Below are 13,571 nucleotides of genomic sequence, written 5' to 3' on the forward strand. Positions count from 1 at the left end.
GAAAAGCTAGAAAGAGAGGGCAGTGGCCAGAAATCTAATCCTTTTGTTCATTTTGAAGCCAGGGAGGGGCTTAAAAAACTCATACAATTTTCCCTACTTGGGAATAAAAGAGCAAACCAGATGATGTCTTATGTGCCCATCGCCCTAAATTAACTTTCTATACAATTTTGTACTTTTGTTTTCTTGATTGCTGCTGTGACTTCTGAATTTCCCCTCAGGGATAAATAAAGTAATTTCTATTCTATTCTAAAAAAAAAATCCCAAAATGTCTAATGTGATATAGTTTCTAAGGCATGCCTCTAGCATTAGTTATTTCAAGTTCCTGAACTGCAAAAAGTGAAAGGCAGTCCACCCAGTTATTTAACTCCTTACTGTTGAACAGCTGTTTCATCTGTTAGGGACATGTTTGAAACAACAGAATTATGTTAACCATGTGGTTTAGTTAAACCTCAGGAAAAGTCTCAAATGGATTATCTTTGCTAAATTATTTTAATACTAAGAGTGAAAACCAGTGTGACACACTTTTCTTATTGGCAACCTTTGTTCTTAAAAGTTTATTTTCTGTTTTTGTCCCCACTCACATAGAAAAAGTATACACACAATGCTTCCACATTACATAGGTCCTGCACTAACAAACTTGTTTTATTTCCTCTGCATCCCTTTGCTGAGAAGCAACTTAAGTGTGACACACAGTTTGACATTTAACAAGCTAAATGTTAATGCAAAAGAAAACAGGTTGGGGTAGGATTTGTGCATTTTTCTGGTGAGCGTCAGACCACATTTAGAACACACATTTTGACAGTACATTAAATTATATCCACCCTTCAGTTCTAGTGTTGTAGATAATGTGGGCTGGTTACCTGTGAACTAAACAGCTTTTTAATCAAAAGTTTCTGATGAAATTTAGAGCAAATGTGAATCATCGAATGAAGATCAGTTTTAAGTGAAGGGTAGCTTCCTGCAACACTTATATTATCATGTTTTTGGATCATTTATACCCAAGTAGCTCCACCACCAGTCCACTATATGATGAAGCACTGTAGGCACAGCAGGCTTTTCATACTTACATTATATACACTTTCTTCAACTTTCTGTTTGACTTTGGATAATAAAGACTTACCTAGGGTTACCCCAGATAACAAAAAGGCTGAGCAAACCACATGTTCTATTTATAAAAAAACAAGTTTTTAAAGATATTTAATGTCATTGCACGATGTTAACCCAAATGATTATGAGATAGTACTTATAACACGAAGCAGACAGGATGCTCAGTACTGTAAAACCTGCACCAACAATTGTCTCTTTTTCCTTGGAGTGATAAACTGACTTTAACAGTAGCAGTTTAACTTAGCTCCTGAGAGCTGCCAATCTCGTCTGCATCTCTTCAATGTCCTCCTCCGACTCCTCGTCTGAAGCTGCAGTGGCTCCAGCCGGCTCCATGTCAGGTAGGGCATCTGTGACTTTGCTCGGTGCCTTGCCAAGGGCACCTGCCAAAGCAAAGAGAACAATTAGACAAAGCTTTGGAAGAAGTCGTTTGTGGTAAAACACCGAATGCCAGGGGGATAGCAAAAAAAAGGGGATGGAGAACTCAACATTTAAATTTTCTGTAACAAAATAACAGATCTTAACCTGCTGTGATCTCAAAGAGGATCTTGTCAACCTCCTCCTCTGCTGCTTCCTCCATGTCCTCTCCATCTTCCATGCTCTCAAATGTGTCCTCCAGCATTTCCTCAATAATTCCAGCCTGAAATAGCAATATGTTAACATGAAGCTCTTGTATTAGATGGTAACCAACAGTATTAGATAGTAACCTGATTCAGCCACAGAGTCCCATTTCTAGCATTAATCTTCTCCTAAGTAAACCTATTAGGTTGGACTGTATTTACCTTCATCATCTCCTTAGATAGATCTCTCATGGTGGCCTGGATCTCTGGGATTTTGATGAGGTTCTGCATGGCTTTCATCACCTCTGTGCTCTTTTGCAGGGAACCAGCTACACGCGCAACAGCTGAAGAGATACAAACACACTGACCTTACTGGAGGTGTTAAATAAAAATTTAAGCTCTCGAATAAAAAATAATGAAAATGTTAAAGCAATGTTATTAACAGGAAACAGTATAATAATTTTTCTCTTCTGGCTTCTGACCTTGTAGCTACTTTAAATCTTACCCGCTTGATTGTTCATGCTGAGCACAACAGAGTTCATTTGGGCTTTGGAAGCGTGAAGTTTTGTGATGGCTCGCTTAGACTGAATCATCTCCTTAGCCAGAACCACACACACATCCTTCTGGCCCTTTTTGGCTGCATCCTTGATGGATCTTTTCACTTTTTCTTGTTCTCTTTGAATGTCTGAAACAAAAGGATATGCTTTCACAAGATGGCTGCAACGACTGATTAATAAAATCAAGTAATAAAAATATTGACAGTGCATTTCCATTATTCATAGGCTGCATTGCGCAATTATCCCGCTGCTCACTGAGTTGTGGAGCTGTTTGTTAACATTAGTGCAGCATGGTGGAAGTGAAGTATAGCAGGTACTTAAAATTGAAAAGTGAAATACAGCAGAGGAATAGAAAGCAGTTAGGCCTAAAATGTCTTCAGTGTGTGGGCATTTTACATCAGGTAAAGCTAGAAAGTGTGTTGAAGTAAACTGTGCATCAACAATTTGGCACGTCATTGTAGCACTTCTGAGATAAAACAACACCTGAGGAATAGGTAGTGCTCTGCTCTCTATTCATTTACTTTAGAACAAACACACACCTCGGTAAGGGTCATATCTCCACGGCAATTGGTGCCAGTGCTCACCAGAAATGAAGTATTCATTCTGGAAAAACGCTAGCTTTTCCAAATAGTTCTCACAGTCCCTTTTAAATACCTGCTCCACTTCACTTCCACCATGCTATGCTCATGTGAAATGCAATGTCAACTGCTCGGCAACTTAGTGAGGGATGCAACAATCCTGTGATGCAAAGCATCGACTATGCAATACATTGTCAATGCCTTTATTTAACAGTTTTATTGGATTGTTGTTCCAACCCTAATTCACATTAAAACCGAACTAAATAAAATAAAATAAATAAAAAAGTAATGATGAAATAAAAAAAGATCAAAAAATTGTTGCATCTTACCTCGAATTTGTCTGTCAATCATTCTCATTTCTTTCTTGATTTTTTTGGACCACTCACTGATCTGAAATAAAGGAGATTCAGATTAAAATAAAAAAAAGTGTCAGTCCGACTGTACAACTATTAAAGATAACTTAAAGACTGACGTTACATCAAAGAAATGAATTGCGTATTAATCTTACTTTAAACGCTGATCTAATACGGGTCCTGCTGTCAGCTAACGCCAATACAATCAGGGATTGTTTACACTGAAGCGCCTGACAGCTGATCAGTGTTAGCTAACAGCGTATGCTAACATGCTACTAACCAAAACAAGACTGTCTGCCCAGTAAAGAAGCGATCAATACAAATACTTTAAACTACTTATACATTTCCAAGTACTGTATGCTAGCACTGAATATTAATACTGACACTGTTAACTTATTTTAACTTAACTTACGTCAGCCTTTCAGTTAGCAAGAAGTAGCAACAGATTGGACGAACTGACGCTAAGAAGGGCTGCACTAGCATTAGCGAGGTTAGCTGTCGTCGTTTTTGTTTTACACGTTACGAATAAGAGTCACAGAGACATCCGTTGAATTCGATAAACATTACTCACCAGTTCTTTTGGTGGTTTATCCGGTGTCCTGCCGAAAAGACCCATTTTGCCTACTGACTTGAATGCTAAGCTAACCTCTCTGGCTACAACTTACCTCCTCGCTAAGCTCGTTCAACTAGCACTTCCTGTTCTCGCGCAGGGCCCGTGGGCTGGGTTCCAACATGAGAGAGCGTGCAGTCTATCTGGTCCTTACTAAGGGAACAAGAACAAGTAAAAATGGGAAACTGAAATCGTACCAGCTCAATATTAGATGTGACATATATTTATGACCCGTTAAAACTTCTTATAAAATCAAACTCATCTTGATTGTCATAGTACCTTTCATAGATTTAGATATGCAGCCTGGAGTCTTTACAGAACAACAGAAACAATAGATAGTGGTGTTAAAGGGCTTCTAAAATTCAAGGAGAACGAAGATAAAATCAGATCAATGAAATCAATATTATAAGTCTCTATGAATACCATACATCTGTTAATGAATAAATAAATGAATACAGTTACCAGTTTGACAGTTCTTATTTGGAAACTTCATTTTAAGATAGGCTTATCTTCCAACACTTAACAGGTCTGGAAATAAACACTAAAAACTTGTTACAGATATTTTAAGAATATCCATAAAACCTCATATAACAATACCAAAAATTGAGAAGTTGCCCCATATGATCTTCATCCCAGCCACCAGGAAAAAATTATGACAGCCTTTGGATCTGTCCTGGCACTTGACTGGTGCTGTATAGATGAAAAGAGAAATATCCACCAACCTTTGAATCATGGCTAAATTAGATTATTTATCACCTGACTCAAGAGGCAGTACCCAAAAGAAATTTATGCCAACCGGCAGCCAGTATTTATTTGCCTTTATTTTCACCATTTCCTCTTACTTAATCTGTATACCTCATGAGTCAATATTTCATTTCCAGTTTATCCGTGCTTAGGCACTAATTCATTTTCATCCGTAATTCACAGGCCACTCACTTAAGTACAGGCTGTACAAGGAGACGTCACTGTGTCCCCCCTGTACGACTTCTTCCCTGTATTAAGTCTTGAAGGCGGCTTGTGCCTTCAGTCTATTCCCTAAACCTTACAGGCTCTAGATCAGATATATTTATGCTGATTTCTTAATCTGTAGTTAGCTCGAGACTGGGGTAAGGATATTCAGCCTGACAGGTTTTCTTTAGGGTGGGCGAATCTCTTGTACCACTGCTGGTGACGTTTCCAACGTTGCGCTTTATAAGGGTTTCTAGACTTTTCTGTTATCGATTGGTTATCGTACCAATCACGTAGGGCACTGGGTGTGACAGCCAATCAAAGACCTTAGGGGGCGGGCTTTAAAGCATCTCTTGGTCAGAGGCGCTGGGTGATGCTAGGGCTACCTTTGAGTGGGAGAATCCGCTCTGGACACCATTGCTCCGTGGGATTACTCTGAATGAGTTTGCTATAAACAGCTTGACTTACATAACAGCTAGTAATTCAGTGAGTGCTCTGTCAGCTTGCTATCTCGTTTGTTTTCGTAGCAGAGGACAAGCGTCCTGACATTTTATTTGGGAAAAGACTACCTATGGTTTTTGGCTCATAGGTGTCGTGCGGTCGTTGCTGAGGACAACTTCAGGAAAGGTGACTTAAAGAGCGCTCATCATGTCAGTGGTAGGCATTGATGTGGGTTTCCAGAACTGCTACATCGCTGTTGCCAGGAGCGGCGGCATTGAAACCATCACTAATGAGTACAGTGACAGATGCACACCGTAAGTATAAATTTTGAGAAGCATCATCACTGTGAGATGTGGTCTGGCTGTGAGTTTGTTACGCAATGTTTGCGACTGGACGCTCAGTGGCAGTGAGCGGTGATGGTGTAGTCACAGCAGGGCTGCTGCTGCTGCTGCTGGTTGTGATGAGGCCTGTTACTGCTGGTTTATACAGCAGGTTAACGTAGGTCAAAATGTCACATATGAAATTATGAATTTTGGGGACAGCCAGTAGACATGCTCCAGAAAATCACCACAGAGCTGCGCAGTGCGCCTTTAACTTGGCCGAAATAAGCAACTTTAAGAAGACAAGATGTTATAAAGTCTTAATGGCAGCATCAGCACGTATTCTGGTATATTGTCTATTCCAAAGAAAATATGCAGGTTTTCTCCTAACATGGCTATTTTATTTTATTTTATTATAATGCAATTTTGCCACTCTTTTCAAGGCCAGCCCATTTACATTTCAGGGTATTAAATCCAGCATTGTCTCATAATATTGTTTTGCACAGAGAAGAAGCACTACATTCACATGTTAAAAAGGGAAATGTGTGATATCAGCAGAACATCTGCAGCATCCTGAAAACAGGAATGTGCTGCTGGGAAGGTGAAGAGCGTTGCACCTTTCAGTGACTCGGTATATTTTTGAAGCAAGGTGAAACTAAGGAGAGACTTATCACATTGAAATACAGCCATAAACCTGTGTGAGTAGGAGCTGCCATCTAAGTAAACATGATGATTTGCTGTGTAAGAAGTTGTGGAGCTGATGTTATTTTTTGGCCATTGAAGGTGAAATGTTCTCTCTCACTGCCCCAGTTTGTGCTTCTTCCTCAGACTCCCTTGTGAAATTTCCTTAATCGAAATCTGCCTCTCTGCCCTGGACGTTTGATTCTGTCTGCAGTAGTCAGACAATTACAGTTCTGCTTGTCTGGCTGGATTATTTCTGTTGTAGCCTCCCTAATGTGCTGATGTATTTGTCTTCCAACAAGGGCTTGTGTGTCTTTGGCCTCCAAAAACCGCATGATTGGAAATGCAGCAAAAAGTCAGGTAAGATATCCATTGTAGTATATCTCTTTTAAGCTATATTATAAATCAAAACAATGAACAGTACACTTTTCAATTTTTAGATGTACTATCATGATTCTATTGATGAAAATGGCCTCACATGATCTAATGGAGTATCTTCTTCTTCTTTTAGGTCATAACAAACTTCAAAAATACAGTCCATGGCTTCAAAAAGTTCCATGGCAGGGCATTTGATGACCCATTTGTCCAAGCGGAAAAACCCAAACTGCCTTACAGCTTACATAAACTGGCCAATGGAAACACTGGAATTAAGGTGAAGCACTGTACAAACTTCCAGCTTCTTCTCTGTGCTGCCCTTTCTCTCTGACCCTCACCATTTTCTGCTGTCATTGCAATCCTTTATCTTTTCAGCAGCAACCCTCTCTTTTCTGTTTTCAGCTGAAAATGCATTGTCTCTCGTAACATCCTATTTATCTGAGCCTGAAGTATCCAATCTGAACCATATTTCAGGTGCGTTATTTGGATGAGGACAAAGTTTTCACTGTGGAACAGATCACGGGGATGCTGCTTAACAAGCTGAAGGAGACGTCGGAGAGTGCCCTGAAGAAGCCGGTGGTGGACTGTGTCATCTCTGTTAGTGATGAAAACATTACAGTGGATTGTTTAAAAAATACACTGAGAGGTTTAATGAAAATATTGATTTGTGACCTTTTTTGTTTTTAAAGGTCCCAAGTTTTTTCACAGATGCTGAAAGACGGTCTGTGTTTGATGCCACACAAATTGCAGGGCTTAACTGTTTACGACTTATCAATGACGCAACTGCAGGTCAGTATTATTAAAAAATACAGATCTTATAGTGATATTGACCATTAGGTGTTATGGCTCAACCCGTATCTATTTTTCTCATCCCATTATTTGGCACATATTATTTGTTTATCACTGCATCACTGTGCCTCTTATTGCCTCCGCCAAGGAGGTTATGTTTTTGAGAAAGTTTGTCTGTGAACAACATAACTCCAAAAGTAACGAACAGATCTTGTTGAAATTTTCAGGAAATGTTCAAAATGGTATAAGGGAGAAGTGGATTTTTTTAAAGGATTTTTTATCATTGTGAGATAGGGCTGTTTTCACCATATGTGTATATAACTCCACCATAAATGGTCGGATTGCTTTGCAAAATAACACAAGACATGGTCACCATAATTTATGACAGATGTAAAAGTACGATCCAGATCCTGGCAACATTCTGGATACTAAGATCCAGAATATGAAATATGTACTGGGTCATCATAATTTTTAACACTGTCAGGAAACAAATTATCGTACAAATCTGCAACTAACACCAAATTGTAGCAGACAGTCTGCTGAAAGGGAGTATAACATTAAAGTAGGACAAAAGTGTTGGTGACAATCACAATATGCTTGGTGGAGGTCTGCGCTCTGAGTGCTTTTCTAGTTTGCTATGTTTTTTACACAATGTGCGATGCATTTCACTATTTTGGGTACCACAACACAACTATGAAAACATTTCAATTTAAACTGTATTATAAGTATTTGTACAAACAAGTCAGGTTTGAGATCTAGTAATAACATTCAGCTGTAAACTGAATGTGTGGATGAGTGACTGTAATGCTGACTTGACATTGTGCACTTTAGAGTTCAGCCAAAACTGACGATAACTCTCTTTCCTCTGGACAGTGGCTTTGGCCTATGGGATCTACAAACAAGACCTCCCAACTCCAGAAGAGAGGCCAAGGAATGTGGTGTTTGTGGACATGGGACATTCATCATTCCAGGTCTCCATCACCGCCTTCAACAAAGGCAAACTCAAGGTTGGCTTCTTAACCTTTCTCCACCTACCCCTACATCTGTACTTCTAAACCCTCAGATTGATGTCTAATCTGCTCTGTCAGGTCCTGGCCACTGCTTTTGATCCATACCTCGGTGGGCGCAACTTTGATGAGGTGATGGTGGATTACTTCTGTGAGGAGTTTAAGGTCAAGTACAAGCTCAATGTTAGAGAGAACCCGCGGGCTCTGCTGCGGCTGCACCAAGAGTGTGAGAAACTGAAGAAGCTGATGAGCGCCAACTCATCCGATCTGCCTCTGAACATAGAGTGCTTTATGAATGACATTGATGTTACCAGCAGGATGAACAGGTAAAAACTCTCCCTCATGATCCATGGTTGAAAGGGAAACAAAGAATTATTCAACTGGAACTTTATTTTTTGTAACCTACAGGAGCCAGTTTGAAGAAATTTCAGCTCAATATCTGATGAGAGTGGAAATGCCACTCAAAACGGCCCTCGAACAGTCAAGTATGACCCCAAACTTCTTCTTTTTTTCCTGAGTGTGTCTTATTTCTACCACTTCACTAACTTAAGGGTGTTTTATGTTCAGAGCTGAGCAGGGATGACATCTATGCAGTGGAGATAGTTGGAGGAGCCACAAGAAGCCCGGCCATCAAAGAAAGAATCTGCAAGTTTTTTGGCAAAGACATCAGTACCACGCTTAACGCAGATGAAGCTGTTGCAAGAGGCTGTGCGCTGCAGGTGAAGATCCTCGCCTGGTGTTATTTCAATAATTTCTTGTTATTCAAATATTTAACTGTGGTTATATTTGTTTGGTTTGGGTTCCAGTGCGCAATTTTGTCTCCAGCATTTAAAGTGCGTGAATTCTCCATCACTGATGTAGTTCCCTTTCCCATCACTCTTCGATGGAAATCCCCGACGGAGGATGGATTGGGGTGAGGACATCTTAGTTATCTAACTAACCTTTAAAGTCATTAATTTCTCTGTGACCCATTCTCTTCTAATTGTAAACCAAACTTTTGCCTCTCTGAATCTGTGTCACAGAGAGTGTGAGGTGTTCAGTAAGAATCATGCTGCTCCATTTTCCAAAGTGATCACCTTTCACAAGAAGGAACCTTTTGATCTTGAAGCCTTCTACAGCAGCCCTCAAGATCTGCCCTATCCGGACCACAGGATAGGTAACTATGCTCCTCTGCCCTCTGAAAGTCAAGCATGCAGACTGGTGCACAGAATTTAGGATGCAAAACAATGCAGATGTCTGGCTTTTACAAGCCGCATAGATCTGCAGAAGGGGTTTTGACTGAAACCTTATCCAAGATGAGTTTGTGAGTGCCACCTGTCTATACAGAAATCATGCAATGACAAAGCATACTTTATGTTTCCAGGATGTTTCTCAGTTCAAAACGTGGTTCCCCAGCCGGATGGAGACAGCTCTAAGGTGAAGGTCAAAGTGCGCGTTAATGTCCACGGTATCTTCAGCGTGTCCAGTGCCTCTCTGATAGAGAAGCAGAAAGGGGAGGGAGAGGAAATGCAGATTGACTCCGAGCCAATGGTGCAGAGTGAAGGCAGGCCGGAAGACCAGGTGAGAGGATTTGTTTTTGCCACAGATGTGTTTGGGGGTCAGTATGTACACACAGGTAACTTTATGTAGCTCTAAAAGGAAACTCCTTCTTTTCTAATGTTATCATTTTAGAAACGCTGAGTCCAAAAGAAGTTGGTTCAAAAATTGTGGCTACAGAGACTTGATATTGCACATTGATGAGTTATTGGTGACAGAGTTTCTCCACTCAAAATCCATGTACTGAGTTATCTGAACTGAATAATTTGCAGACTGCTGTAGGTTTTAATTCAGAGTAGAGTTGTCTGGTTGAATTTTTTCTTTTGTACAGTAACATTTGATATAACATTTTTTAATGTATGTGATCTTAGACTAAAATGCAGGTGGACCAGGAAGGCCAAAGTCAGGGAGACCCACAGGGAGAAGACAACACCTCCAGCAGCAAGGTCAGAGAAGCTGGTTCCACTGTGTCTTCTACTAGTAACAAATATTTGAAGTATGCAGATATAAACTTCTCTACTTTTCGTTGTAAGGGAAAAATTGTCACACAGATAGGTGTAAATGTGTCTGGAAAGTCCTTTTAATTTGGCTCAGAACCAAAACCACCGCAGTGGCTCAACCCTTGTTTCTGAATCCAGGAGGGGATGTCTGGGGAAAAGCAGGACCCAACAGCAGGGGGAAGCAAACCCAAAGTCAAGGTGAAGAGTATTGATCTTCCCATTGTAGCCAATAACGTTCGGCAGCTGGAGAGCGATGTCCTGAGCAGCTTTGTGGAGTTTGAGGTGAGTGCTCCTGATGGTCTGTAGAAAAGCTGAATCATGGTCTTGATTGAAATGCTGATTACTTAACAAGACTGGGACTTGTACTGGTTGTATCTTAAATTGACATTTTCTAGTCCAGAGACAGGGGTGACAGTCATTGCTCAACACATAATAGTTGGCAGAATCTGCTGCAGCACTATTAAAGATTTTGGTTTATGTCTTTTGATATCAGGTTGTCAGTAATTTTTGGGGTGCTCATTCAATGTGAAATTATTTTTCATGCCTTCTTTATAGGTAGTGCTGTTATTATGTGGCTCTTTTGTGACATTTTGTGTGTGTTTCTTTCTTCATAGCGTCAGATGATTATACAGGACAAGCTGGTAAAAGAGCTGAATGATGCTAAGAATGCTGTGGAGGAGTATGTATACGACCTGCGGGACAAACTCTGTGGGATGTATGAAAAGTACATCACAGAGGAAGTGAGCACAACTCTCTTACACACCTTTGCTGCCAACTGTAGTCGAGAAAAAAAGGTGCAAAGTTAATGGCTTGCAACTGTATTGTCTTAATATGAGTTTTTCTGTTGCTTTTAACTAACAGGAAAGTAACCGACTGACACTGATGCTGGAGGACACAGAGAACTGGCTGTATGAGGAAGGGGAGGACCAACCCAAACAAGTCTATGAGGAAAAACTTGAGGCACTGAAGGTTTGCTCCAGTTTGTACTGAGGTCTGACCCTCAGCCTTAAAAGTGAGTAAATAATAACCTAAATTCTGTTTCCCCAGACATTTGGTCAGCCCATTCAGGACCGGCACAGAGAGCACGAGGATAGAGGGGGTGCTTTTGATGAGATGGGAAAGAAACTACAACTCTACATGAAGTTTGTGGATTGCTTTAAACAGAAGGTGAAGCCTTGTCATCAATGGATGCAATTCTTTTATTTTTAGCATTTGTGGGGAGCCCAAGTGGTAACTTCTGGTCTAAAAATATGATGCAACGTGGAAGTGTTAAAATCTGCAGTTCACTGAGTGTCTGCTTGAGGCTGGCTCTGGAAGTACTGTAAACCACATACACACCAAGCCAAAAAAAACAGATTTTTACTGCAGAAATAAACATGTTTACAGCCTGGTACAAAATATACTTCAACCTTAAAAGCTAATTTCACTGATGTCACGCACTACACAGAAGATATTAAGATTGTAGGTTCACCCAATCAGAGGCAAAGCTCATCAGATGGAAAGGCAGGCACCCTATAGCTGAAAGTGTGGAGGCTCAGAGTGCGCCCCATTTCTAATATGGCTCCCATCAATGATTTGCTTCAAAACCCTGTTTCAGAAGCACACTGGTGACATCTCAGAGACAGCAATCGTTTATTATACAGTCTAGGGGGAGCCTTACAAATATGTCTTTAAAGTAAAGGGGCTTTATTGCCCAATTTCCACTGTCAAGAATGGTTTCCTGTCAACAAAAAACCCTGTTATCTGTCTGATTTTTAATATACTAGCCTATTTGTTGCTTGAACTAACTTTGTAAAATGTTAATTCTGTTTTTCAACAATTTTCTCTTCACATTTTTTCCAAGGATGAGCGGTACCAGCATCTTACTGCAGATGAAATGAGTGCAGTGGAAAAGTGTGTGAATGAAAACATGAGCTGGATGAGCAGCAAGATGAACGCACAGAGCAAACTGGGTCTAACCCAAGATCCCGTGGTTAAAGTAGCAGACATCATTTCCAAAATACAGGTAAGTGAATCATTTACCCCCTCCAGTATCAAAAAGATCTCCTTAGTTTTTTTCTCTTACTCATTCTGTACTTCTGACTCCCCAGGAGCTGGAAGATGTGTGTAATCCAGTGATCAACCGGCCAAAGCCGACAGTGGAGGAAGCCCCTGAAGTGAATGACCAAAGCAGTGGAGCTCATAACGGCCCAACAGCAAAACCAGGAGCAGAAGGGAAGGGAGAGGCAAAGGGAAGCCAGCAGACAAAACCTGGAGCAAAAGAGATGGAAGTGGACTGAGAGCAGCAGCCATCACTGTGTTTACCATAACTGACCACCTAGATGATAGAAACCTGAATACCTGGGACCATCATTCCCTTTCACCTCCTGTCACTTTGTGGATTTGTTTTCTGTGCCGCCTTCTCCTCCTAGTCGGACTTTACCTCATGAGGTTTCTGTTTTCAACCTTTCATCCTCATGTGTGAAAAAGGTGTGCTTAACTCTCAAAGGTTTGACATCTTTAATAAATGAAAGAATGATGCAGTAGATTAAACTCTTATTGATGTAGCCTGTCTCCTCCGCACCAAACAGGAAGGAACCCTTTGTGATTGCATTCCATGTGTCCTTTAAGCATCCAGGAAACCCTGTCGATCTAAAGCAAGATAGATAGTGCTGCCCAAACAATCGCTACAACAGAACTGTTAGTTTGTATGCAAAAATACAAATTATATATATTTGTATTAAAAGAGTTCAAGAATATGTCTATGTGTATGTCTAGAGACTGTAAATACTATTTTAGTAAAGAAAAGCAGCCATAATAAACAATACACATGTACATAAAGAGAATATTCCTAGTACAATGGCAATGCTTAATACACCAAATCTCTCCACTAAGTGATTGGTTGCCTATTTCCTTTGTTTATTTTTTTCTTATTATTTTACATATTTTAGTCATTGGATTAAAAGATGGCAACATTACTTTGATGGTCTGTGGGACAACATTTCTTAATTTTGATATTTTTTAAATTATTTTATTCTCTGCTGCTAATAAATTAAACAAAACCTGCAGAAGCCTTGTGTTCAAAGATGAGTCAAGGAGAGCTCAAGGACATTAGAGGTTTGGAGACAAATTGTGACGCAATTCTTCTGCTAGAAATCCAAACAAGGGCTGAAGTACCTTTTGGTCTACGAAACCAAAACAGAAATCTAAAATCGTCATTTGTCTCCATAAGT

General features: G+C 40.2%; 2 protein-coding genes across 2 annotated transcripts; one reads left to right on the top strand and one right to left on the bottom strand.

Annotated features, from left to right (window-relative positions):
• Positions 1–522: 522 nt before the first annotated feature.
• On the bottom strand, positions 523–3,879 carry chmp3 (charged multivesicular body protein 3). The gene is made up of 6 exons (XM_074691404.1): positions 3,724–3,879; positions 3,129–3,189; positions 2,170–2,349; positions 1,887–2,008; positions 1,630–1,744; positions 523–1,487 (listed from the first exon to the last, which is right to left on the bottom strand). Exons 1-6 carry the CDS (start codon positions 3,766–3,768, stop codon positions 1,348–1,350), a joined length of 663 nt encoding a protein of 220 aa, XP_074547505.1. The 5' UTR covers positions 3,769–3,879; the 3' UTR covers positions 523–1,347.
• A 1,186-nt stretch (positions 3,880–5,065) lies between these two features.
• hspa4l (heat shock protein 4 like) lies at positions 5,066–13,097 on the top strand. Its single transcript, XM_074691403.1, has 20 exons — positions 5,066–5,196; positions 5,300–5,465; positions 6,455–6,512; positions 6,664–6,804; positions 7,002–7,124; positions 7,217–7,316; positions 8,190–8,323; positions 8,405–8,649; positions 8,732–8,808; positions 8,891–9,042; positions 9,130–9,236; positions 9,346–9,479; positions 9,687–9,883; positions 10,231–10,305; positions 10,498–10,641; positions 10,974–11,099; positions 11,221–11,328; positions 11,407–11,526; positions 12,203–12,364; positions 12,450–13,097. Exons 2-20 carry the CDS (start codon positions 5,359–5,361, stop codon positions 12,636–12,638), a joined length of 2,499 nt encoding a protein of 832 aa, XP_074547504.1. The 5' UTR covers positions 5,066–5,196; positions 5,300–5,358; the 3' UTR covers positions 12,639–13,097.
• The last annotated feature ends 474 nt before the right edge of the window (positions 13,098–13,571 follow it).

The sequence above is a fragment of the Halichoeres trimaculatus genome, unplaced genomic scaffold, assembly GCF_033239565.1.
Source record: "Halichoeres trimaculatus isolate MK-OKI-2021-1 unplaced genomic scaffold, fHalTri1.1 fHalTri1_scaffold_17, whole genome shotgun sequence".
NCBI lineage: Eukaryota > Metazoa > Chordata > Actinopteri > Labriformes > Labridae > Halichoeres > Halichoeres trimaculatus.